The 23,426-nt window shown below is 42.5% G+C and overlaps 1 protein-coding gene across 1 annotated transcript in view; it reads left to right on the top strand.

The window, feature by feature from the left end:
* CDC73 (cell division cycle 73) overlaps positions 1–23,426 on the top strand; it is a 118,966-nt gene that overhangs the window by 93,499 nt on the left and 2,041 nt on the right. Inside the window, exons 12-16 of the mRNA XM_044300997.1 lie at positions 11,579–11,614; positions 11,695–11,782; positions 13,397–13,558; positions 18,355–18,455; positions 19,537–19,678. Of these exons, the coding sequence (XP_044156932.1) occupies positions 11,579–11,614; positions 11,695–11,782; positions 13,397–13,558; positions 18,355–18,455; positions 19,537–19,678 (529 nt within the window). The remainder of the gene's footprint in view (positions 1–11,578; positions 11,615–11,694; positions 11,783–13,396; positions 13,559–18,354; positions 18,456–19,536; positions 19,679–23,426) is intronic.

The raw sequence follows: 23,426 nt of genomic DNA on the forward strand, positions 1-23,426 counted from the left end.
AAATTGCAGTTTCGGTGACGTTCCGGGGCTCTCCGTGGGGCTGACAGGAACCCCGGTGATGTCACCGGCACTGATGGGCGGGATTTAGCTCTGTTCTAGCCAGTAAAACTGCTAGGGCAGAGCTAAAGCCCGCACCTCAGACCCGGTGACGTCACCGAACACAGTGCCGGGCGGAAGTTACCGCCTGGCAGTGTGTTATTGAAAACAAAAAAGCCCGTGCCCTGCACGATTTAGCGCAGGGGACGGGAGCGCATCGGAGCATGATATGCTCCGAGGCTAGCCTCAGGGGGGCTGTCTGGGTGAAAATAAGGGTATGTCCGGGTTCAGACAACCCCTTTTAATTGCGGACAAGAATAGGACATGTTCTGTTTTTTTGTTCCCCCAAGACCCGATGCGGACAGCAGAAGCACGGAGCAGTAACATGATTGATAATGCTCCGTGCCTCTCTGTGATCTCTTTACTATGAAATCACAGTGACAACTTTATCTCACTGTGATTTTGTAGTAAAGAGATCACAGAGAGGCACGGAGCATTATCAGTCATGTTACTGCTCCGTGTCTCTGCTGTCCGCAGCGGGTCTTGGCTGTCATTCATGCAGCGGATGTCGCGCACGGCATCCGCTCGTGTGAAACGGCCCTTAAGGGGGGAAAAAAATGCCTTCCCGACTCCAATCAGGCAATCAGAATAACTCCTGAGTGTGTGCCATTAATAGCCACCTTCTGTTTTCTATCACTCAGCCAGTTACTTACCCACATACAGACGTTTTCTCCCAGTTCGAGCATTCTCATTTTATATACTAACCTTTTATGTGGTACAGTGTCAAATGCTTTGGAGAAGTCCAGATATACGACCGCTGTCAAATCTAGAACTTGCCTCCTCATAGAAACTGATTAGTATGACCTGACCGATCCCTCGTGAAGCCATGCTGATATGGCGTTATTTGCTTATTTTCATTGAGGTACTTCAAGATAGCATCTCTTAGAAAGCCTCCAAACAGCCTCCTCCTTTTTAGAATATTGGCACCCAAACATAGATTGTGTGCATATGGCCGAAGGGGGAGATTTATCAACAGTGGTGCAGTTTTCCATCCAAATGCGGTTTCGTATAGTGAACGCATAGCATCTGGACTGAATTCTCACCCATTTTCACTCATCTCTGCATTCAGGAAAAATCACAGCATGTTCTATAGGCCTCATGCACACGGACGTTTTTTTTCACGGTCCGCAAAACGGGGTTCCGTTGGTCCGTGATCCGTGACCGTTTTTCCGTCCGTGGGTCTTCCTTGATTTTTGGAGGATCCACGGACATGAAAAAAAAGTCATTTTGGTGTCCGCCTGGCCGTGCGGAGCCAAACGGATCCGTCCTGAATTACAATGCAAGTCAATGGGGACGGATCCGTTTGATGTTGACACAATATGGTGCCATTTCAAACGGATCCGTCCCCATTGACTTTCAATGTAAAGTCTGGAGTTCTGTTATACCATCGGATTGGAGTTTTCTCCAATCCGATGGTATATTTTAACTTGTAGCGTCCCCATCACCATGGGAACGCCTCTATGTTAGAATATACTGTCGGATATGAGCTACATCGTGAAACTCATTTCCGACAGTATATTCTAACACAGAGGCGTTCCCATGGTGATGGAGACGCTTCAGGTTAGAATATACAAAAAAACTGTGTACATGACTGCCCCCTGCTGCCTGGCAGGTGCTGCCAGGCAGCAGGGGGCAGACCCCCCCCCCCCCCCCTGTTTTTAACTCATTGGTGGCCAGTGGGCCCCCCCTCCCCTGTTGTTAACTCGTTGGTGGCCAGTGTGCGCACCCCCCTCCCTCCCTCCCTCTATTGTTTTAATACATTGGGGCCAGTGTGCGCGCGCCCCCCCAACCCCCCCTCCCTCCCTCTATTGTTTGAATACATTGGGGCCAGTGTGCGCGCGCCCCCCCAACCCCCCTCCCTCCCTCTATTGTTTGAATACATTGGGGCCAGTGTGCGCGCACCCCCCCAACCCCCCCTCCCTCCCTCTATTGTTTGAATACATTGGGGCCAGTGTGCGCGCGCCCCCCCAACCCCCCCTCCCTCCCTCTATTGTAATCATCATCGGTGGCAGCGGAGTGGAAGATTTTCATACTTACCTGGCTGCTGGCTGCTGCGATCTCTGTGTCCGGCCGGGAGCTCCTCCTACTGGTAAGTGACAGGTCTGTGCGGCGCATTGCTGTCACTTACCAGTAGGAGGAGCTCCCGGCCGGACACAGAGATCGCAGCAGCCAGCAGCCAGGTAAGTATGAAAATCTTCCACTCCGCTGCCACCGATGATGATTACAATAGAGGGAGGGAGGGGGGGGGGGGGGCGCGCGCACACTGGCCCCAATGTATTCAAACAATAGAGGGAGGGAGGGGGGGTTGGGGGGGTGCGCGCACACTGGCCCCAATGTATTCAAACAATAGAGGGAGGGAGGGAGGGGGGGTTGGGGGGGCGCGCGCACACTGGCCCCAATGTATTCAAACAATAGAGGGAGGGAGGGAGGGGGGTGCGCACACTGGCCACCAACGAGTTAACAACAGGGGGAGGGGGCCGCACAATGATATTCAAACTGGGGAGGGGGGGGGGGGGTCTGCCCCCTGCTGCCTGGCAGCCCTGATCTCTTACAGGGGGATATGATGGGGTTAATTGTACTATCATATCCCCCTGTAAGAGATCGGGTGCTGCCAGGCAGCAGGGGGCAGTCTTGTACAAAGTTTGCAGTGTATTCTAACTAGAAGCGTCCCCATCACCATGGGAACGCTTCTGTGTTAGAATATACTGTCGGAAATGAGTTTTCACGAAGTGAAAACTTAGATCAGAAAAAGCTTTTATGCAGACGGATCTTCGGATCCGTCTGTATTAAAAGCAACCTACGGCCACGGATCACGGACACGGATGCCAATCTTGTGTGCATCCGTGTTCTTTCACGGACCCATTGACTTGAATGGGCCCGTGAACCGTTGGCCGTGAAAAAAATAGGACAGGTCATATTTTTTTCACGGCCAGGAAACACGGCTCACGGATGCGGCTGCCAAACGGTGCATTTTCCGATTTTTCCACGGACCCATTGAAAGTCAATGGGTCCGTGAAAAAAAACGGAAAACGGCACAACGGCCACGGATGCACACAACGGTCGTGTGCATGAGGCCATAGTGTATGGTTTTCACGCAGCCCTGTCTCCATAGAAGTGAATGGGGCTTGTGTGAGAAACTGAAGGCATCTGGATGCAATGCATTTTTCACTGTTTGCTAGGAGATCCAGGTTGTTCTTCAGTTTTTCTTCACACGTGTGAAAAATGCATCGAAATTGATTCCTGAAACACCTGACTGCAGTTAGATCACCAGAATTTAACAGTATTTTGTGTCTTTTTGATGCTGTTTGTTAGTTTGCAGACCTGCATACAGATCCAGGAATGCACCCATGTTACATTTGTGTGAAGTTGGGGGAACATAGATTTAATACACATACAATTTGCTTTGGTATTTCTTTTCTACAGTAAATCTTCATTTTCTCAAGGCAGTCTCTCTATTAGGAACTCTTGACAAGTGCTAGGATTGCACAGTGAAGAATGTGACTGATATATTCAGGCAAATTGCACAACATTTCAGCACTTCCTCTTGAATTGGTAGAAGCAATATCCTCAGCTGCACTTTGTAATTGTGCTTTCTTACACTCTAGAATAGGCATAGGCACGCTCATGAAAATGTGATTGTGATTGCTGCAGGAAAATTGAGACTCCGCATGGTCATTATAGCTGAATTGAACGAGATTAGAAGCATCTCGTAAATATTCAGTTTAATCCAGATGTGAACTGTCTGGATTGTGCACCACGTATTCCCTACCATGTAGACGTATTCCAAATGAGTGCCATTTACTCTGTTTTCAACTTTTGGCTTTCATTTAAAGGTTCGCTGAGTTTTCGAAAAACTTTTGATATGTCATGCAGACTTATCAAAGGTTTAGATCAGAAGAGGTCTGAGTGCTGAGACACCCCCCCCCCCCCCCCCCCCCCCCCCACGATCCCTAGAAGGAAGAGAGAAGTGCTTATATATTGTGTTACTGCTGGAGCGTTAGTGCGGCAGACTTGATACAGTCCACAGGCCCCTTTCAGTTCCGTCCTTGCAGTGAGAAGAAAGCGCGATCTATGAGCACTTTTCTTTCCTGGTTCTAGGGATTGGTGGAGGTCTCGGCACAGATCCAAAACTTTTGATGCGTCTCTATGTATATATAAATATCAAACGTTTTTTGAAAACCCAGTGACCCTTTAACTACAAATACCGTATATAATTTTCACAATTTACTAAACTAAGGCCACATTCGCACACCAATGAAAAAAAGACTGTTAAACCGCAGAATGGTCTTCTGTGAAGACCTGCGTGAATAACCCCATACACTATCATAGTTTTTTAAATGGGTGTGTGACGGATGTTAAAATTACATCTATGATACGTCAGTTTGAATGTAGCCTGTGTTCCAGCGTTCTGGCTGACGTCCAGGCTTTTTGCCAAATTTCTGCTGTATTTTAGACACTTTCTGTGCTTGGGAAGTGATGTGGCAAGACATGCACAACCGATGGTGCAAAAGTTTCTAAATGCACCAAATGTATCATCCAGCATGAACCAAACCCCAATTTGGTACCTCTTCAGATTTACACTGCCTTCATATTAGATAGGATTAGGAATTCTGCCCATGATTTGGAATAGTTATAAAATGCTGTAACTTAGATGGTGTCCAGTGGTTGGCTGGTGCCTTCTGTAAATCTCAAATTTCTCCAAGTATAGTTTCTATATTTTTAATTAACTGCTGCCATCCAAGAGCAATCATTTTTCAAGTTGTATTTTTTATGACCCTGTTTATTTTACTATAGTGGAAAATGCTGTGGGGGCTGCGACTAAAAGGCAGCAGAAGCCCCTCCTTTGAGGAGTTGAATGACTGGGATCAGTGTCTGCTATATTACACAGCTTGCACCTGATGTAACAGTATATTGTGGTGTGTGTAAGGGGTAATGGTTATTGGCTACGACATCCTTTGAATATGTTCCAGCATTATTATTTTGGAAGCTAGTATTTTTATATATTTTAATACAATAACATTGTGGAAAACCTATTCTGTTATGCATAGTGAAGGGCCCAAGGGGGTGGTGCATGACTCAAGAATTATTTGCTTGTACCTAGTTGCCTGTGTCATATGCCACCTTCTTGGGCCATGCGGTAGTAGGGATTACTTTCACGCTGTGATATGGGTTGCACCATGCAGCATCCATTTACCTATACAGCACTCTCATTCATCACCCTTTGTTCTATTCTGAAGGTGAATTTTGCTACAGTTTTAATTTCTGTATAATCTGGATTCTAAAATACTTCCAGAAAAAGAAACCAATTATTCAGTGCAGTCTGAGCAATGCTTTTCCTTCTGCTTTTTATTTAATATAGTGTTTAACATAAAATCTCAACTTGCACATGTATTCACTCACCGAATTCCTGTCATACCTAGAAATTAATATAGTAGCGGGGAATGTTATCATTTGCTGCCAAACTACTTACCTGAGCAGTCAATGCTCTGCACTCTGAGTAGTCTCATCTGTCATCAGATTCCTCCAAATAATAACTAACACTGGATGACTTTTAAGTGCCTCAAAATTCCTCTTTTTAGGAAGAAGCAAAGCTTTCAGTGTAACACGCCTAATCTCTTCTGTGTCAGAGATGGTAGTATCCTCTCCCAATACACAGGGTGATGAATCAAAATAAATGTGAGATGAAGTACTTCCCCCAAGTCTGCCTTAAATTTTCCTGTTACCTGAACAGTTTTGGTGCATCTCCAGATCATATGGATCATATCCACACCATTGGCTCCATATTTAGGGCTTTTGCTACCTTTTCTCAATTCCCATTCATTTAATCTTAGGTGAGTAGAACCCCATGTGTAGTGTATATAATTTCCGTAAATATATGGCATGGCAAACTGGATATTAACATACCATGCCATACATTTACGGCATGGCGCTGGCAGTGGGTGTCAGCTGTTTAACCCCTTAGCTGCAGCAATCTGTAGCAACTGCTGCATCTAAGGGGTTTACACCTCTCTCTCATCGATGATACGATTGCAGAATCCTGATGGTTGGCAAGGCAGCCATAGGCCTTGCAAAGACCTCCAGGCCTGCCATGTACTAACTCTTGCCAGGCCCTGGAAGAGGCAGGGTTTGTTCAGGCCAAATGTCAGTGTGAAACTTACATTACAGTATACTGCAATAGATAACTATTGCAGTGTATCGTTTCAAATTGCTGTAGGTTTTAATTGATGATTATATTGATGACCCATCTTCAGGCTAGGTCATCAATCTCTGATCTGCAGGGGTCTTACACCCCCCGTCGATCAGCTGTTTGAAGAGGTGGCGTTGCTCCCTGTGAGAGCTGCTTCCTCTTCATTAGATTTTATGATGATGTAGTAAAACATTAAAGCAAACCTTTCACCAGGATTTCACATAATAAACTATTACCAGTACCTTATAGATATCCTCATTGTGTTTCAATGCATTATGCAGGGCTCCAGATGGCGACCAAAATGGTCGCCAATGCGACTTAGAACTGCTAAACGGCGACAAGACTTTGTAGTCTTGTCGCCATTTGCGCCTAGACCCTCCGCTCGCTGCTCTGCCTCTAAGAAAAAAAAGGCTTTCATCCAGCAGACAGACACACGCTGCAGACTTCTGCTGGGTGAAGATCCGCCCCTCAGATTACCCGGCATAGAGGGTGGGCGTGGCTTGTGCTCCCGCTTCCAGCAGTCTGGCAAGTTTTGGAGTTGAGTCTGTGCTGTGACGCTGAGCTGCTGGAGACACTTCAACTAGGGCCGCACAGTCCACGGCTGATAACACGAGGCGAGTCCCCCGTATGCAGATTTATTAGTGTGTTTTATAGGACTGGGTCCTTATGGGGTCACAAGGAGAAGGCAGAGATCCGTAAGAACAAGTATAAGCACTGGCTGTGCTGCTTTAACACTCGCTGTCCTGGTTTGCATAGCACTGCCGGGGTCGCATAGCATTATATTGATTTATGATGCTATGTAACCCTTAGAGGTCTGGAATGTACTGGATAACACTGACCTACTGCGGTCAGTGTTATCCAATACATTCCAGAACTGTAAGGGTTACAAAGCATATAAATCAATATAATGCTATGCGACCCCGGCAGTTCAGAGCTCCTGCAGATACACTGGTGTGAAACCAGCGCAATCCTATCAATGCACAGACTAGTAACCATTTCTGATCATAAATCATATAATCTATTCCCCTTATTCCACAAGACCAGTATTCACTTCCACATAGGGAATAGCAATCGGATGTCAGCCTTCCCGTCAGTCCGTGTTACTGCCGGCAGAATGATGAAACAATGGGACTCCCCAGGCCTAGGGGTTCGCTCAGCAGTCCCAAGGCACACAGATTGACAAGGAGAGATTCCCGCCTATACGGCACATGTTCTAGAAAAGTTCCCGCCTATACTGCGCACGTTCTGGAAAAGGATGGCGATGTCCGTGCACGGCTCCTTACTGACACAGGGGTGATGGGCAGAGAGCCCTTAACTGCTCCTTTTTGTGCCAAAGACGTGGTAGAGTTAAAAAGAGGGAAAATGGCACTGAAGCAGCCTATAAGGTGTTAAGCACAGGCTAGTTCAGCTGCCAAAGGAGGTCCCCTAGCTTTCCTACATCTCTGCTTGCTGGCAGTGAATGGAAACCTTTAAGGTTGACATTCACAGACTGAATGTCCATGTCCAGCCACAGTTGCACAGTGAGCAGCACTAGAATATGGGCAATCTTTCCTCAAGAAACAGCAAACAAGAGGTTTTTATTCACTGACCGGCAAGCAGAGGGGTTGAAAATAGAGTAAAGCTCGTGAAGTATTATATTTTTATCTGTTATTTTTTTTTTATGTAAAAAAAAAAAAAAACTGTCCTCTCCCCCACTGTAATGCTGGTCCCGTCAACACGTGATGCCCGCTGATGTGGTCACTGGTTGCAGTGGCGACTCTCAAGTGATTGTCTTTTAAGGAGAGCAGTGGGGATAGTTTATTGGAACCCATTCTGTGTCACAATAGAATAATACTGGTTTGAAACCCCTTAAAGAAAAATATAAAAATTGCTCCTTAAAGGGTTTGGATACACTAATTTCTGGACCTCTGAGACTGGCAGGACCTTTGTTGGTGACCATACTGATGATGCCCAGTGCGGGGTCCCGGCTCGTTTGCTCCCCAGCCTTTGTTGCTTGTCTTGAGTCCCTTCATGAAAACCTCCTATTTGACGGCGTTCCAGCCAATGACTGACCACTGCTTCCCGTGCATTATGTTAAATGGTCATGTGATGCAAGGGGAGCAGATCTCCACCGTGGCCAGAGATTGTCTTGATGCCACTGCAGCCAAACATTTTCATGGAGAAACCCAAGACGAGCAGCGGAGGCCGGGAAGCGAATGAGCCAGGACCCAGCACCTAGGGATTACCAACGCAAATCCGGCTAGTCTGACAGGTCATGGAAATGAGTGTACAACTCCTTAAACTGCATGGGCTGTAGCTTAGAAAACCCCATGCTCCTAAGCATCCCAGCTATATTATATGTATTTTAAATTTGGCGAATAAAAATTTCATTTGGCTCCTAAATTTTTCAGGTTAGGAGCCAATGGCTCCTTGATATATTTTTTTTTTTTTTGTCTGGAGCACTGTTATTGTGCCGCTTTCCTGGGATGGATATTCATGAAAAAAACGAGTTATAATGTCCTCGTCTCCAGCTCCTGAAGTCAAGGGGGTAGCCCTTCCCTCACTCCGGGCTGTACCTCCCCTGCCCTAACCCCACCTCTAAGTAGTGTAACTGACACCTGGCTCAGTTGCCGGGATCGCGCTTGTACAGGCGGCGCGTGCGCCGTCGGACTCGAGCGCGATCCTGTAACTGAATCGCGCGTGAGGAAGAGAAGACAGGCAGGCATCGGGGACGGCGCATGCGCGATTCAGTTACAGGATCGCGCTAGAGTCCGACGGCGCATGCGCAGTCTGTACAAGCGCGATCCCGGCGACTGAGCCGGGTGTCAGTTACACTACTTAGAGGCGGGGTTAGGGCAGGGGAGGTCAGCCGGGAATGAGGGAAGGGCTACACCCTTGACTTCAGGAGCGTGACTTCAGGAGCTGGAGATGAGGACTTTATAACTCGTTTTTTTCATGAATATCCATCCCAGGAAAGCGGCACAATAATGCATTGAAACACAATGAGGATATCTATAAGGTACTGGTAATAGTTTATTATGTAAAAATCCTGGTGAAAGGTTCGCTTTAAGTAAATCTATATCATAAGATATAAATAAGTAAACATAAGTAAATCTATATCTACCTGCAGAATAGTTATACTGTACAGTGTACCCCATAGAAAAATAAACAATTACTATTTTTACTCACCTCCCAGAGAAATTAAATGAAAATCGATCAAAAAATCATATGCACCCCAATATAGTACAGCACGTCTGGCAAAAAAAAAAAGCCCCCACGCAAAAACGTTGATGGAAAAATAAAAATGTAATTGTTATATGGCCATACCAAAAAAAAAAAAAAATTTTTTTCTTAATAAAAAGTGATTTTATAATGCAAAAGTAGTAAAACATAAATTTTAAATTTGGTATCGCCATAATTGTATTGACACAGAATAAAGTACATATCTATATCTCCCATCCACATATATGCCCACCAAGCTTCCAAAAACAAAGCCAAATGTAGCCAAAAAATGGTAACTATAGCTAGTCCTGCAAAAAATGAGTTGTTTTTTTACAGCTCAGTGGACAAAAATTTATGGCACATAAAAAACACTTCTGCAAATTCCAAACTACAGATGGTGCTCCTCCCCTTCTGACCTGCTGTTTTCCCAAATAGCAACATATGGAGGGACATTTATCAAGGCCTATATGCCAAAAATGTAACATAAAAAAGTTGCTCATTATGGCGCATGGCATGTGTGCACTATAATTTGTAATGCTTTGAACTTCTCTGCACTTGTCAGAAGTTCCAGAAATAGGGGGCGTGGCTTGGCGGAAGGGGGTTGGTTTGTGCGGTCGCAGCAATTACTATAACTTTCACCAGAATGTGGCGGAAGTTATAGCTGAAGTCTACGACAGCCTGGGGGTTACATTTGGGGCTAAATGATCATATTATTGGAATTAAATTTTTTATTTTTATTTTTTTCTCAAGGTCCTCTGTTAGTTTTTACTTCCGGGTTTCATAAAAAAAAATTATCACTACACCCTCTAGCTGAAATCCTTGGGGGTGTAGTTTCAAAAGTGGGGTCAGTTCTTGGGGTTTCAGAGGTCAAATGGCACTCCTTCCATTTTGGTTCCACCTGGTTTCAACCTCATACGGGGTATTGCTGTGCTCGGGAGAAATGGCGTAACAATTTGTGGTGTGCTTTTTCTCCTGTTAAAGGATATGGACTTACACTAATTAACCCTTTTCCGACCAGCGCCGTAATAGTCCGGCGCTGGACGGATCTTCAACCTCTTGGGGACACATGACGTACCGGTGGGCAGGCGGTGATCGGAACTGGGTGCCTGCTGACACTCTGCTTGAAACTGGCTGACATCCGTGCTCACAGATGTCAGCCATTTAACCCCTTCCATGCAGCAGTCCGTAGGGACCGCTGTATGGAAGGAGTAACAGGGAGCGAGCTCCCTCTCCCATTGGCGGCTGCTGTGCTGTTTCAGCCCCCGATTCTTGACGGGATCACAGAGGGAGGGGGCCCCCCTCCCTCCCCATCACACTCTGCTCTGTTTTGGCAGCGGGCGATGGTTACCATGGCAACCACACGCCTTCACAGGCTTCTGGCTTGCCATGGTAAGTCTGATTAGACTTCTGCTAAATATATCTTTGGCAGTTAACTCTTGCTGTGTTACAGGAAAATTGGATATAAATTTAAAATCTGAACAAAAAAAATTTAATTTTAAAATTTTCTCTCCAATTTGCTTTAATTCTTGTGGGAAACCTAAAGGGTTAATTAAAGTTTCAAAAATCAGTTTTGAATAACTTGAGGGGTGTAGTTTCTAAAATGGGGTGGTTTCTACTATGCAAGTACCACAAAGTGACTCCATAACTAAACTGGTCAGTGGGTTTTGGAAATTTTCTTTAAAAATCATAAAGTTTGCTTCGAAATTCGAAAAATTACATTTACAAAATGATGCCAGCATAAAGTAGGGGAATGTAAAGTAATAACTTTTTCGTGAAGTATCACGGTCTTAAAAGCAGAGACATTCTAATTTTGAAAATAGCTATTTTTGTTAGCAGATTTTCAGCAAATTTTTGAATTTTTTATGTATAAAGGTAAAACACACCAACTCAAATTCACCACTAACATGAAGTACAATGTGTCACGAGAAAATAATCTTAGAACGGCTTAGATAAGTAAACGTGTTCCAAAGTTATTACCACATTGAAAATTTTGAAAAATGGGGCTCTGGCATTTTGTTAATATCCTATGTTTGTTTTGTTTGTTTTTGTTGAGTAAAAAAATAACCAAATTCTTTTCTCCCTGCCCCCATCTAGTATCACAAGCCAGACCACCACCCAACCAAAAGAAAGGTAGGAAGAAGCACATTTGTAGACCTTTATTACTGCAACTAAATGATCACGTCAGAATTAATTTTTCCAACTTTGTGCAGGTTCAAGAACACCCATTGTTATTATACCAGCGGCTACCACCTCTCTAATAACCATGCTAAATTCAAAAGATCTCTTGCAGGATCTGAAGTAAGTAATTCTTGAAAATGATGTAGTTAGTTCCATTATTCAGTTTGATAGATATCTATAAAGAAGTAAAAGCGGAGTAGTAGCGTTCTAGTGTCATCTAGTTACTGCTGTGTGATCTTTCCATCTTCACTTCTAAGGCTCTGTTTACACTTGGACACTTCTCTACCGTGTCTGAGTCTTCTGAAAAGTCAGAATTGCTTTAATAATTAATGGATACTTTATATGTAAATTAGAAGAACAGTATTATCCAGACATGACAGATGTGTCAGTGCATTATGTACTTAAAGTGTGACGTCAGGCTATTTGGTCTTATAAAGGAAACCCTTTTACAAATCATCAATGCACAATTACATAACAAAAAAGCTCAAAATTGTATTACAGGGGTGTCCCAGGATATTTAATGTTGATGGCCTATTCTCGGGGTAGGCTGTCATGAGATCATCGGGGTCCCTTGAGGGCTGAAACTACACAGCTCTGTCCTTTGTGTAGTGGATGGTGCTTGCAGCACTGATCCCATTCATTGCAGAGGATGGAGCTGTGTAGTTCCAGTGCTGGAGTTACTGGTGTCTGACCCCTGCTGATTGGATATAGATACTGATTTCTAGAATAAGGTGACCGTATTTTTACAGGTCACATATAGATAACATCTGTATTAAATATAAAGAGCTTTGTACATACTTTAGTTGTCTTTTAAGATATCCACACTGAAGACTGACTGCAGCTGTAGGCTATAGTGCAATTTGATTTAGGACCCCCATACAAGCTGCGTCAAACTGAGGTTCCTTGGGCCCAATACAATCAATAAAATCTAATAGAGTTAGATTTTTTTGTCTCAGTGGCAAGTTATTGGCTCCAAATGTGTTTTGTTTTTGTTAGTTTTTTTTTGGGGGTCCACTTTTGCATAGAATAGTTTTGAACAGTCGGACTCCTCTACTATATACCATTTGGAGAAGATCTGGAGTTTATTAAGTGCATGGCGTTTTCTGCTGTAACGTGGACCAGTTTCCTTGCATACATTGATAAATGTGCCATACACAGCGCTCCTCTCCTCCTGCCCACTATTTGGAAAAGTGGCAAGGGCATCAGAAAAAACTGTCTCAAATTTTGGTGCGAAGTGGCACATGTAAGAAATATGCAACTTTTTTTTTCTATGCAAAAAAAAAAAATAATATGAAAAAGACTTAGACCAGAAGTACATGACCTCCAGTGTCTAGAACAGGGGCCTGCAGCCTTAGGCACTCCAGATGTGGTGAAACTACAACTCCCAGCATAGGTTATTCACTGCTATGGAAGTTTTGAATACAGCTAAGCATGTGTGCCTGCTGGGAGGTGTAGTTTCACCACACCTGGAGTGCTGGAGGTTGCTGATAAAATGCTGTACTATGTGTCAACTTTATTGAAGGCATAAAACATTATTGGTGCCAAAAAATCATGCAGACTTCCCCCGAGCAGTTAGCTGGAATGGAAAGTGTTAATGTCTAAAGTTGTGCCAGATGTATTTAGCTATGTGCAGCACCAGATTTAGCGACTTGTCATTTCACGTACCATATTCTTCTATTGATCTCCTGCAGACACTGCCATATACATTAAACACTTGTATTTTATTTCAAAAAGGTTTGTTTCATCAGACGAAAAGAAGAAGCAGGGCTGTCAGAGAGAAAATGAGGTTCTAATCCAGAGAAGAAAGGACCAAATGCAGCCCGGCGGTACAAGTATAAGTGTGACTGTGCCATACAGGGTGATAGATCAGCCACTGAAGCTGCTGCCGCAGGACTGGTAGGTTTCCCCATTCTGTAAACTTGATGGCTACTTTTACCCTTCACCGAGGGGATTTTTTTCTTGGGAATGGTCTTTTAGAACTTTTACTGCTTTGACAATGTTCACACTTTTTACTTACTTTACTACCACCTGAGTTATAAACTGCAAAAATACCTCAACCGTATTTAAACATATTACTAAAATTCAACACTTAACTTCATGCAAATCTGCATCCTATCAAACATCAAAGCCATTTCACTGGAAAAACACCTGTAATGGTTGTCTAGTATCTTTGTTACAGTACAGTGCGGTACTATATAACCTGTACTGCCCCCTGCCTGTACCAGGATGAGCTGCTCCTTTGGATGTTAAAGGCGGCTCTATTTTATTCTTCTGGTATACTGTGTCCTGTACAGGGCCCTGAAGAAGCGTCAGCACAAACTTCCAGCATCTATTCCATACTGTTGTATGGAAGAACTGGCTTTATCCATTGTAGTTAACTGTTGATTTTTCATAAATCTTAATTTTCTTTTATCTCAGGATGACATTTTGAGCTTTGGAACCAATTATTAGGTTTCCATATATTTAATCAGGTTACAATGGTTTTTGACGTACAGTGGTTGTCCTAGAACCAATCGGTATAGTAACCTGAGGGACCACTATATAGTGTCGGTAACATTTGAGTCATGCAGTTAACAAGTGGGCCGATGAGGCACATGGTTGTCCCATATGTGGAGCAGTTGGAGAATGCATATCTTCTATCTCCTGACAAACGCCTTTCCTCTTGCTCTAACATGCAGTCTTCCACCGCCCACGGTTCTCCCTGGGGCTCGTTCACCCAGGTGATGGTCACTTTTGGGTGCTTTCAAAGTGTAGAACAGATTGCACCCAGACTGATTGTTGACCCTTTATAGTCAGTGGGCGATTTCACATATGCGATTGTCTTGGAGAGAAAATGGCATCAGCCAGCTCTTATTTTCCCAAAAGACTCTCTCTTTTGAAGTGACTGGGTCTACAATCAAAATGGGCCACACATACTTTCCAACGCAACCATTATTGCACATGATGTAGTGGAAAGCGAGAAAAAAATTCTAAATGAGGTGAAATTGAAAAAAAATCTATTCCACCATAGTTTCATGTCATTTTTAATTTTTATTTACGATGTGCGATAAAACTGACTGGTTACTTTTATTCTACAGGTCAGTACGAATCCGGCAATACCTTTTATATGTATAGTTTTTCTTGCGTTTTGATAAAAAAAAAAAAATAATTAAAGTGGGTCACCATTTTTTGACCCCTCTAACTTTTTTGTCATATGTACGGAGCTGTATGGGGGCTCTTTATTTGCGGGGCGATATAAACTTTTCATTGATACCATTCTGGGTTGTGTATGACTTTTTGATCACTTTTTTTTAAAATTAATTTATATTTTTTTTGCTTTGCTGTTTGCCGTGTGGGGAATATATTATTATACTATGGGCGTTTTCGCACATCACGACACCCATGATGTGTAATTTTTTATTTAGGGAAAAGAAAGGTGATTTGAATATATATATTTTTTTTTTGCACTTTTTTTTATAGTTCCCATAGGGAACTATAACATACAATCATCTGATTGCTATTCTCGTAGACTCCAATGCACTTGCATTGGAATTTATGATGATTTCACTACTTTCCTATCGGAGCCCTATTACAGTCAAGGGATTCATAGGAAAGACTATGCAGCAGCCTCCTGTCATTCATAAAGACAGAGGCTGCTGCATACACGCTCTGGCTCCTCTGATCACCGCACGGGGGAGCCGGAGCATAACCGAAAGTGCGCACTTTTAGTTTCAGCACACACAGATGCCGTGGTCAGGATTGACCACGGCATCTGAGGGGTTAAATGTTCGCAATCGGCATTACTGCCGGTTGCGGACATGAGCCGCTGGTGTCTGCTAAAAGCAGGCGGCCACCTGCGGATATGGAGTCTGCAGCAGGCAGGAGCGGGCACTGTCTTTAAACACCCGCCCAGTGCCGTACATGTACGGTGCTGGGCGTGAAGGGGTTAAAAAGTTCTTTGAGCTTCTTTGATATGGGCAGCATGGTGGCTCAGAACTGGTGCCTTGCAAAACTCTGCTCCTTGGACAAAGGAGAACATCTGCATGGTGTTTGTATGTTCTCCCCGTGTTTTCGTGGTTTTCCTCCTGGTCCTCCAGTTTCCTCCCACACTCCACAAAGTAATTGACACGGAAGAGGACAGTACACTGTTACAGATGGATTTGGATAGATTGGAGTACTGTGTACAGTTCTGGGCTCCTGTGAACAAGGCAGACATAGCAGAGCTGGAGAGGGTCCAGAGGAGGGCAACTAAAGTAGTAACTGGAATGGGGCAACTACAGTACCCTGAAAGATTATGAACATTAGGGTTATTCACTTTAGAAAAAAGACCGAGGGGAGATCTAATTACTATGTATAAATATATCAGGGGTCAGTACAGAGATCTATCCCAGCATCTATTTATCCCCAGGACTGTGACTAACAAGGGAATTCCCCCATAAATGGTGAAAATTGGCTTCTACCTCACAATATATATTTTTTGCCTTCCTCTGGCAAAAAAGCCTTTTTTGTCACCTTACATCACAAAAAGTGCAACACCAAACAATCAAAAAAACTATAGCTCTCAGAACATGGAGACACAATTGTGTTAAAGTCAAATAAAAAAATTATACATATTAGGTATCGTCCCGTTCGTAACAACCAGCTCTATAAAAATATCACATGAATTAACCCCTCAGGTGAACACAATAAAAATAGTGCCATAAACGCCCTATTTTTTTGGTCACCTTACATCACAAAAAGTGCAACACAAAGCGATCAAAAGGCGTATGCCCCCCAAAATAGTACCAATAAAACCTCATCCTACAAAAATATCACATGACCCAACTCAGGTGAACACCGTAAAAAATATAACATAAAAACATTAGCCATTTTTTTGTCACCTAACATCATTTAAAGTGCAATCAAAAAGGCGTATGCCTATATAACAGTCATCTCATCCCGCAAAAAATGAGCCCCTACCAGAGACAATTAGTCAAAAAATTAAAAAAAGCTATGGCTCTTGGACTATGGAGACACTAAAACGTAATTATTATTTTTTGTTTCAAAAATACTATTGTGTAAAACTTGAATAATTAAGAAAAAGTATACATATTGGGTATTGCCACGTTCATATTGACCTGCTCTATAAAAATATCACATGACTTAACCCCTCAGGTGAACGCTGTAAAAATAAATAAATACAAACTGTGCCAAAACAACCAATTTTTTGTTTTGGTCACCTTGCCTCATAAAGTGTAATGAGTGATCAAAAAAATCCTAATTTCTCAAATATGGTACCAATAAAAACGTCAACTCTTGCTGCAAAAAATGAGCCCCTGCACAAGACGATTGGCAGAAAAATAAAACATAAATTGCTTTCAGAAAATGGATACACAAACATTTTTTTTTCAAAAATGCTTTATTATGTAGAACTGAAACACAGTAGATATATTTGATATCGCCGCATCCATAACAACCTGTCAGTTAAACGTTGTAAAAAATACAGTGCCAAAAATTTTTGGGTTACCTTGCCTCACAAAAAACGTAATATAGAGCGATTAACAGTCATATTTACCCCAAAATAGTACCACTAAAACGGTAACCTTATCCCCTAGTTTCCAAAATGGGGTCACTTTTGGGAGTTTCTAATGAAGGGGGGCTTTAAATGAGACTAAAGGTGTCTAAAAACCAGTCCAGCAAAATCTGCCTTTGAAAAACCATGCTGCAGTTGTTTCTTTCTGTGCCCTGCCATGTGCCCTTGCATCGGTTTACGACCACATGTGGGTGGTTTCTGTAAACCCCAGAATCAGGGTAATAAATGTTGTGTTTTGTTTGGCTGTTAACCCTCGATATGTTAAAAAAAAAAAAAATGGATTAAAATGGAAAATCTGCCCAAAAAGTGAAATTTAGACATTTTATCTCCATTTTCCTTCTTGTGGAACACCTAAAGGGTTAACAAAGTTAGTAAAAACAGTTTTGAGTAACTTGAGGGGTGTAGTTTCTATAATGGGGTCATGTATATGGGGTTTCTATTATGTAAGCCTCACAAAGTGACTTCAGACCTGAACTGGTCCTTTAAAAAGTGGGTTTTGGAAATTGCTTCTACAATTCTAAACCTTCTAATGTCCCCAAAAACTAAAATGACATTTACAAAATGATGCAAATATAAAGTAGACATATGGGGAATGTTAAGTAATAAATATTTTATGAGGTATCACTTTCTGTTTTAAAAGCTGATAAATATCAATTTTGAAAATAGCAAATTTTTCAATATTTTTTGTAAATTTGGGATTTTTTCATAAATAAAGGTGAACTATATTGACTGAAATGTATGACTGTCATGAAATGCAATGTGTCACGAGAAAACAGTCTCAGAATGGCTTGGATAAGTAAAACCGTTCCAAAGTTATCACCACATAGTGACACATGTCAGATTTGCAAAAAATGGCCTGGTCAGGGAGGTGAAAACTGGCCTGGGGTAGAAGCGGTTAAAATTAAAGCTACAACTACAGTATTAATGTTTTAAAACAGAAGTGCTGCAATCATATAAAAACCTATTGATGATACTTTGTGTTTTGCTTATTTGGGGTGAAAATGACAAAATGGCAAGTTTCACTATTCTGCATGGAACCATAAGAGGGCAAACATTTCATTGACGTTTGTGCAGATCGGTTATGTGGACGATGGCTTCTCTGGGCTGTATATTGTGTAACGCAGCTCTCCCCTTTCTCTAGGGACCGTGTGGTAGCGGTGTTCGTTCAAGGTCCTGCTTGGCAGTTTAAAGGCTGGCCTTGGCTCTTGCCCGATGGATCTCCTGTAGATATCTTTGCGAAAAGTATGTATATTTGATGATGAATTCATAACCATTACTGGCTAGAAGGCACTCTAAAAAGGGGATGGTGTCTGGTACTATGGCAGTAGGAAACATTCTGATGTCATATGCAAAACAGTTTTTCTGATGAGGGAACCCCTTTAATTTGTTTACCACTGTAAATTTAGGACTAAAGCAAAGATGTAATCAGTGCACATTAGACATTGTATGTATCAAAACTGGTTCAAAGGAAAATCGCAACCAATTAGATTGATCCTCTCCTTTTCCAAAAGAGCTCTGAATAACGCATTCTAATTGGTAACTATGGGCAACTAAGCAGTTTTGCTGAATCTCCTCCATTGTCTATTAAAGCGGTCTTCCAGCAGTAGTGAATGTTACTCATACAGAGCAATCAGCCCTCATGTTTCATTTTCCCATCAAACCAGGACCTCCATCTGGAGCCTGACCGGCCAGAACATGGTGATGTCTGGGCTTTAACCTTAGTTGTAGTTCATCTAAACATTTTAAAAATCACCTCACTTTGTCTTAGATGACAACCCTATTAAACCAGGCATACTACACACAGTTTTGGTGTATGCTAAGACTCTGATGAGCTGAAGCAGGTGTGTTGTGCAGATACTGGCATTACGTGGCCAGGTGAGAGGACGCGGTCAGTCATGGAGGAGAATGTGGAAAGCAGAGCCGAGATGTACTGAAGCCCTAGTTTACACATCCAATAAGAGTCAGTTTTCACTGGAACAGCAACAGAATTTTGCAATCAAGATATCGTTTTAATCAGCAGGATTGTTTAATGGGGTTCATTCTGCTGACAGGTTCTCTTTACAATGTATCTCCTTAATTTAGTGGAACATGCTAATAACCACAAAGGAGTCCATATTGCAGATCTACAGTTTTCACCTATAAAAACTACTCTTAAAACTGCCGCCTATGGTGCAGCTTAACTGAGGGATGCCACCCCAGTCAGGACCGCCCCACAGTTGGAGAAGTCTGCGTTCCTCTCTCGTTATGAACATGCTGTGCTTTTTCGGAAGCTTTTTACTGTGTGGCCTATACTAAGCAAATGTATGATCTTGCTTACTTGCAGTTAAAGCCTTCCACCTCAAGTATGACGAAGTTCGACTTGATCCCAATGTACAGAAATGGGATGTAACAGTGTTGGAGTTAAGTTACCATAAAAGACATTTGGACAGACCTGTGTTCCTGCGATTCTGGGAAACTCTGGACAGGTAATAACTGCTATTCTAGGTGTTTTAATATATATTAGTAGTTATGCCAAGTTTTTTATATCCCTTTCTATGGAATTATGGGAAAAGTATCTGGTTGGTGGAGGTTAGTCCCCACGATCCTGAGAACAGGGATCCCATTCTGCCATATGAATAGAATGACAGGGCGCACCTTTAATAAGATTGCTGTACTTTGATATCTCCAGCTGTCCCATAGAAAATGAATGCAGCAGCAGTATGCAAGCACCATCTGCCACTCCAGTCATTCAGGAAAACGGGATCCCAGTTCTCTGGACAGTGGGGTCCCCAGTTGTCAGACCCCCACTGATCAAATACTTATCCCTTGGGCCTCATGCACATGACCGTTGTTATGGTCCGCATCCGAGCCACAGTTTTGCGGCTTGGATGCGGAACCATTCACTTCACTCTTTTGCTGTCCGCATCCGTTGCTCCGTTCTGTGGTCCACAAAAAAATATAACCTGTCCTGTTCTTATCCGTTTTGCGGACAAGAATAGGCAGTTATATTAATGGCTGTCCGTGCTGTTCCGCAAATTGCGGGATGCTAACCGACGTTATCCGTGTTTTGTGGATCCTCAATCTGCAGACCGCAAAACGCATAATGTTCATGTACATGAGGCCTTATTGTGTGGACAGTGATTAAATTAAAAAGTTGGTACAACCTCTGTAGTGACCACCCTATTTTGGTTTCCAGTGGGTAAAAATGATGTTGCATTTGCAGGCTCCCAGAATGAGATGTTTAACTAATGTACCTTTTTCTAAGTCTCTCCAGTCGTCTTTACCCTTCCTTCTGCATGGAAAGTGGCCTCCTCTTACTACTACTCCTGCTTATTCCCTATCCTCCGGCTGCATCACAGCTAGCAGACAGACTACCTATCTCCCCATAACATGCTCTTCCCTCTCCCGTGTTGTGCCATATTTCACGCGACCACATCAAGCTTTGATTGGTGGACATAACCTATTCAGACCTCCCCTGAGCAGTGTCACTGTGATGAGCTATCCTATCTGGCCACCTCTCCTGATAGAAGCTCTCCAGAGGTAATAAAAGGTGCTTAGCTGGGAAAAGGAAGCCGTGCATGTCTCCAAGATTTCATTAGAACAGAGCACTGTTGAGATGCCAAGTATGTATCGAGCATCTGTAGCAGTCTGTTCTTATAAACGTATATTTTATTTCTTTGGCTTGATTTCTGGGTACATGTGCTCTTAACCAGCCAAGCTACCAGGGTGGATAAAAATCAGATTTAAAAAATAAATACAATCAAATTTTTTTTTTTTTTTATTAAATAGGATTTTTTTTTATATAAAATGCTTTTTGAGGAAAATATATTACCATCCAAAGGTTATTCCATCATGAAATAAAGATAACAAAAAAATAATTATGTAGAATAAGGCTGTATGTTTAATTTTTGGGGTAAATAAATTCCATTAATCCATTCACAATGTCATGCTCTTCCAGAGGTTTTTGTAAGGCTACTTTCACACTGGTGTTTCTGGGCCCACCTGTGAGATCCGTTTCAGGGCTCTCACAAGCGGCCCAAAATGGATAAGTTTAGCCCCAATGCATTCTGAATGGATAAGGATCCGCTCAGAATGCATCAGTTTGCCTCCGTTCAGCCTCCATTCCGCTCTGGAGACGGACACCAAAACGCTGCGGAGCCAAACTGATCCGTTCTGACTTACAATGTAAGTCAGTGCGGACGGATCAGTTTTCACTGACACAATATGGTGCAATTGAAAACCGATCCGCCTCCCATTGACTTTCAGTGTAAGTCAAAACTGATCCGTTTGCATTATCATGAAAAAAACAAAAATTATTTATATATATATATATATATATATATATATATATATATATATATATATATATACAGACGTGGACAAAATTGTTGGTACCCTTTGGTCAATGAAAGAAAAAGTCACAATGGTCACAGAAATAACTTTAATCTGACAAAAGTAATAATAAATTAAAATTCTATAAATGTTAACCAATGAAAGTCAGACATTGTTTTTCAACCATGCTTCAACAGAATTATGTAAAAAAATAAACTCATGAAACAGGCATGGACAAAAATGATGGTACCCCTAGAAAACACAGAACATAATGTGACCAAAGGGACATGTTAATTCAAGGTGTGTCCACTAATTAGCATCACAGGTGTCTACAACCTTGTAATCAGCCATTGGGCCTATATATGGCTCCAGGTAATCACTGTGTTGTTTGGTGATATGGTGTGTACCACACTCGACATGGACCAGAGGAAGCAAAGGAAAGAGCTGTCTCAAGAGATCAGAAAGAAAATTATAGACAAGCATGTTAAAGGTAAAGGCTATAAGACCATCTCCAAGCAACTAGATGTTCCTGTGAGTACAGTTGCACATATTATTCATAAGTTTAAGATCCATGGGACTGTAGCCAACCTCCCTGGACGTGGCCGCAGGAGGAAAATTGATGACAAATCTAAGAGACGGATAATCCGAATGGTAACAAAAGAGCCTAGAAAGACTTCTAAAGAGATTCAAGGTGAACTTCATGCTCAAGGAACATCAGTGTCAGATCGCACCATCCGTCGTTGTTTGAGCCAAAGTGGACTACATGGGAGACGACCAAGGAGGACACCATTGTTGAAAACGAATCATAAAAAAGCAAGACTGGAATATGCCAAACTACATGTTGACAAGCCACAAAGCTTCTGGGAGAATGTCCTGTGGACAGATGAGACAAAAATCGAAGTTTTTGCCAAGGCACATCAGCTGTATGTTCACAGACGAAAAAATGAAGCATATCAAGAAAAGAACACTGTCCCTACTGTGAAACATGGAGGAGGCTCTGTTATGTTCTGGGGCTGCTTTGCTGCGTCTGGCACAGGGTGTCTTGAATCTGTGCAGGGTACAATGAAATCTCAAGACTATCAAGGAATTCTAGAGAGAAATGTACTAGCCAGTGTCAGAAAGCTTGGTCTCAGTCGCAGGTCATGGGTCTTGCAACAGGACAATGACCCAAAACACACCGCTAAAAACACCCAAGAATGGCTAAGAGGAAAAAATTGGACTATTCTAAAGTGGCCTTCTATGAGCCCTGACCTCAATCCTATTGAGCATCTTTGGAAGGAGCTGAAACATGCAGTCTGGAAAAGGCACCCTTCAAACCGGACACAACTGGAGCAGTTTGCTCATGAGGAGTGGGCCAAAATACCTGCTGAGAGGTGCAGATGTCTCATTGACAGTTACAGGAAGCGTTTGATTGCAGTGATTGCCTCAAAAGGTTGCGCAACAAAATATTAAGTTAGGGGTACCATCATTTTTGTCCATGCCTGTTTCATGAGTTTATTTTTTTACATAATTCTGTTGAAGCATGGTTGAAAAACAATGTCTGACTTTCATTGGTTAACATTTATAGAATTTTAATTTATTATTACTTTTGTCAGATTAAAGTTATTTCTGTGACCATTGTGACTTTTTCTTTCATTGACCAAAGGGTACCAACAATTTTGTCCACGTCTGTATATATATATAAGAAAAATTAAGAAGCGTCCACCATTCTTCACCATTTGGAGTGCTGCCTTCAATTTTTTTGCTGTTTATCTACATCCGGGACCCTGGTCTCAGGTCCTTTAGGAGGAATTTTGCACCCCCATACTACATGCTGCTGGTTGGGTGAATAAAGCGTCCACCATTCTTCACCATTTGGAGTGCTGCCTTCAATTTTTTTGCTGTTTATCTACATCCGGGACC

This window comes from Bufo gargarizans, chromosome 7 (assembly GCF_014858855.1).
Source record: "Bufo gargarizans isolate SCDJY-AF-19 chromosome 7, ASM1485885v1, whole genome shotgun sequence".
NCBI classification, from domain to species: domain Eukaryota; kingdom Metazoa; phylum Chordata; class Amphibia; order Anura; family Bufonidae; genus Bufo; species Bufo gargarizans.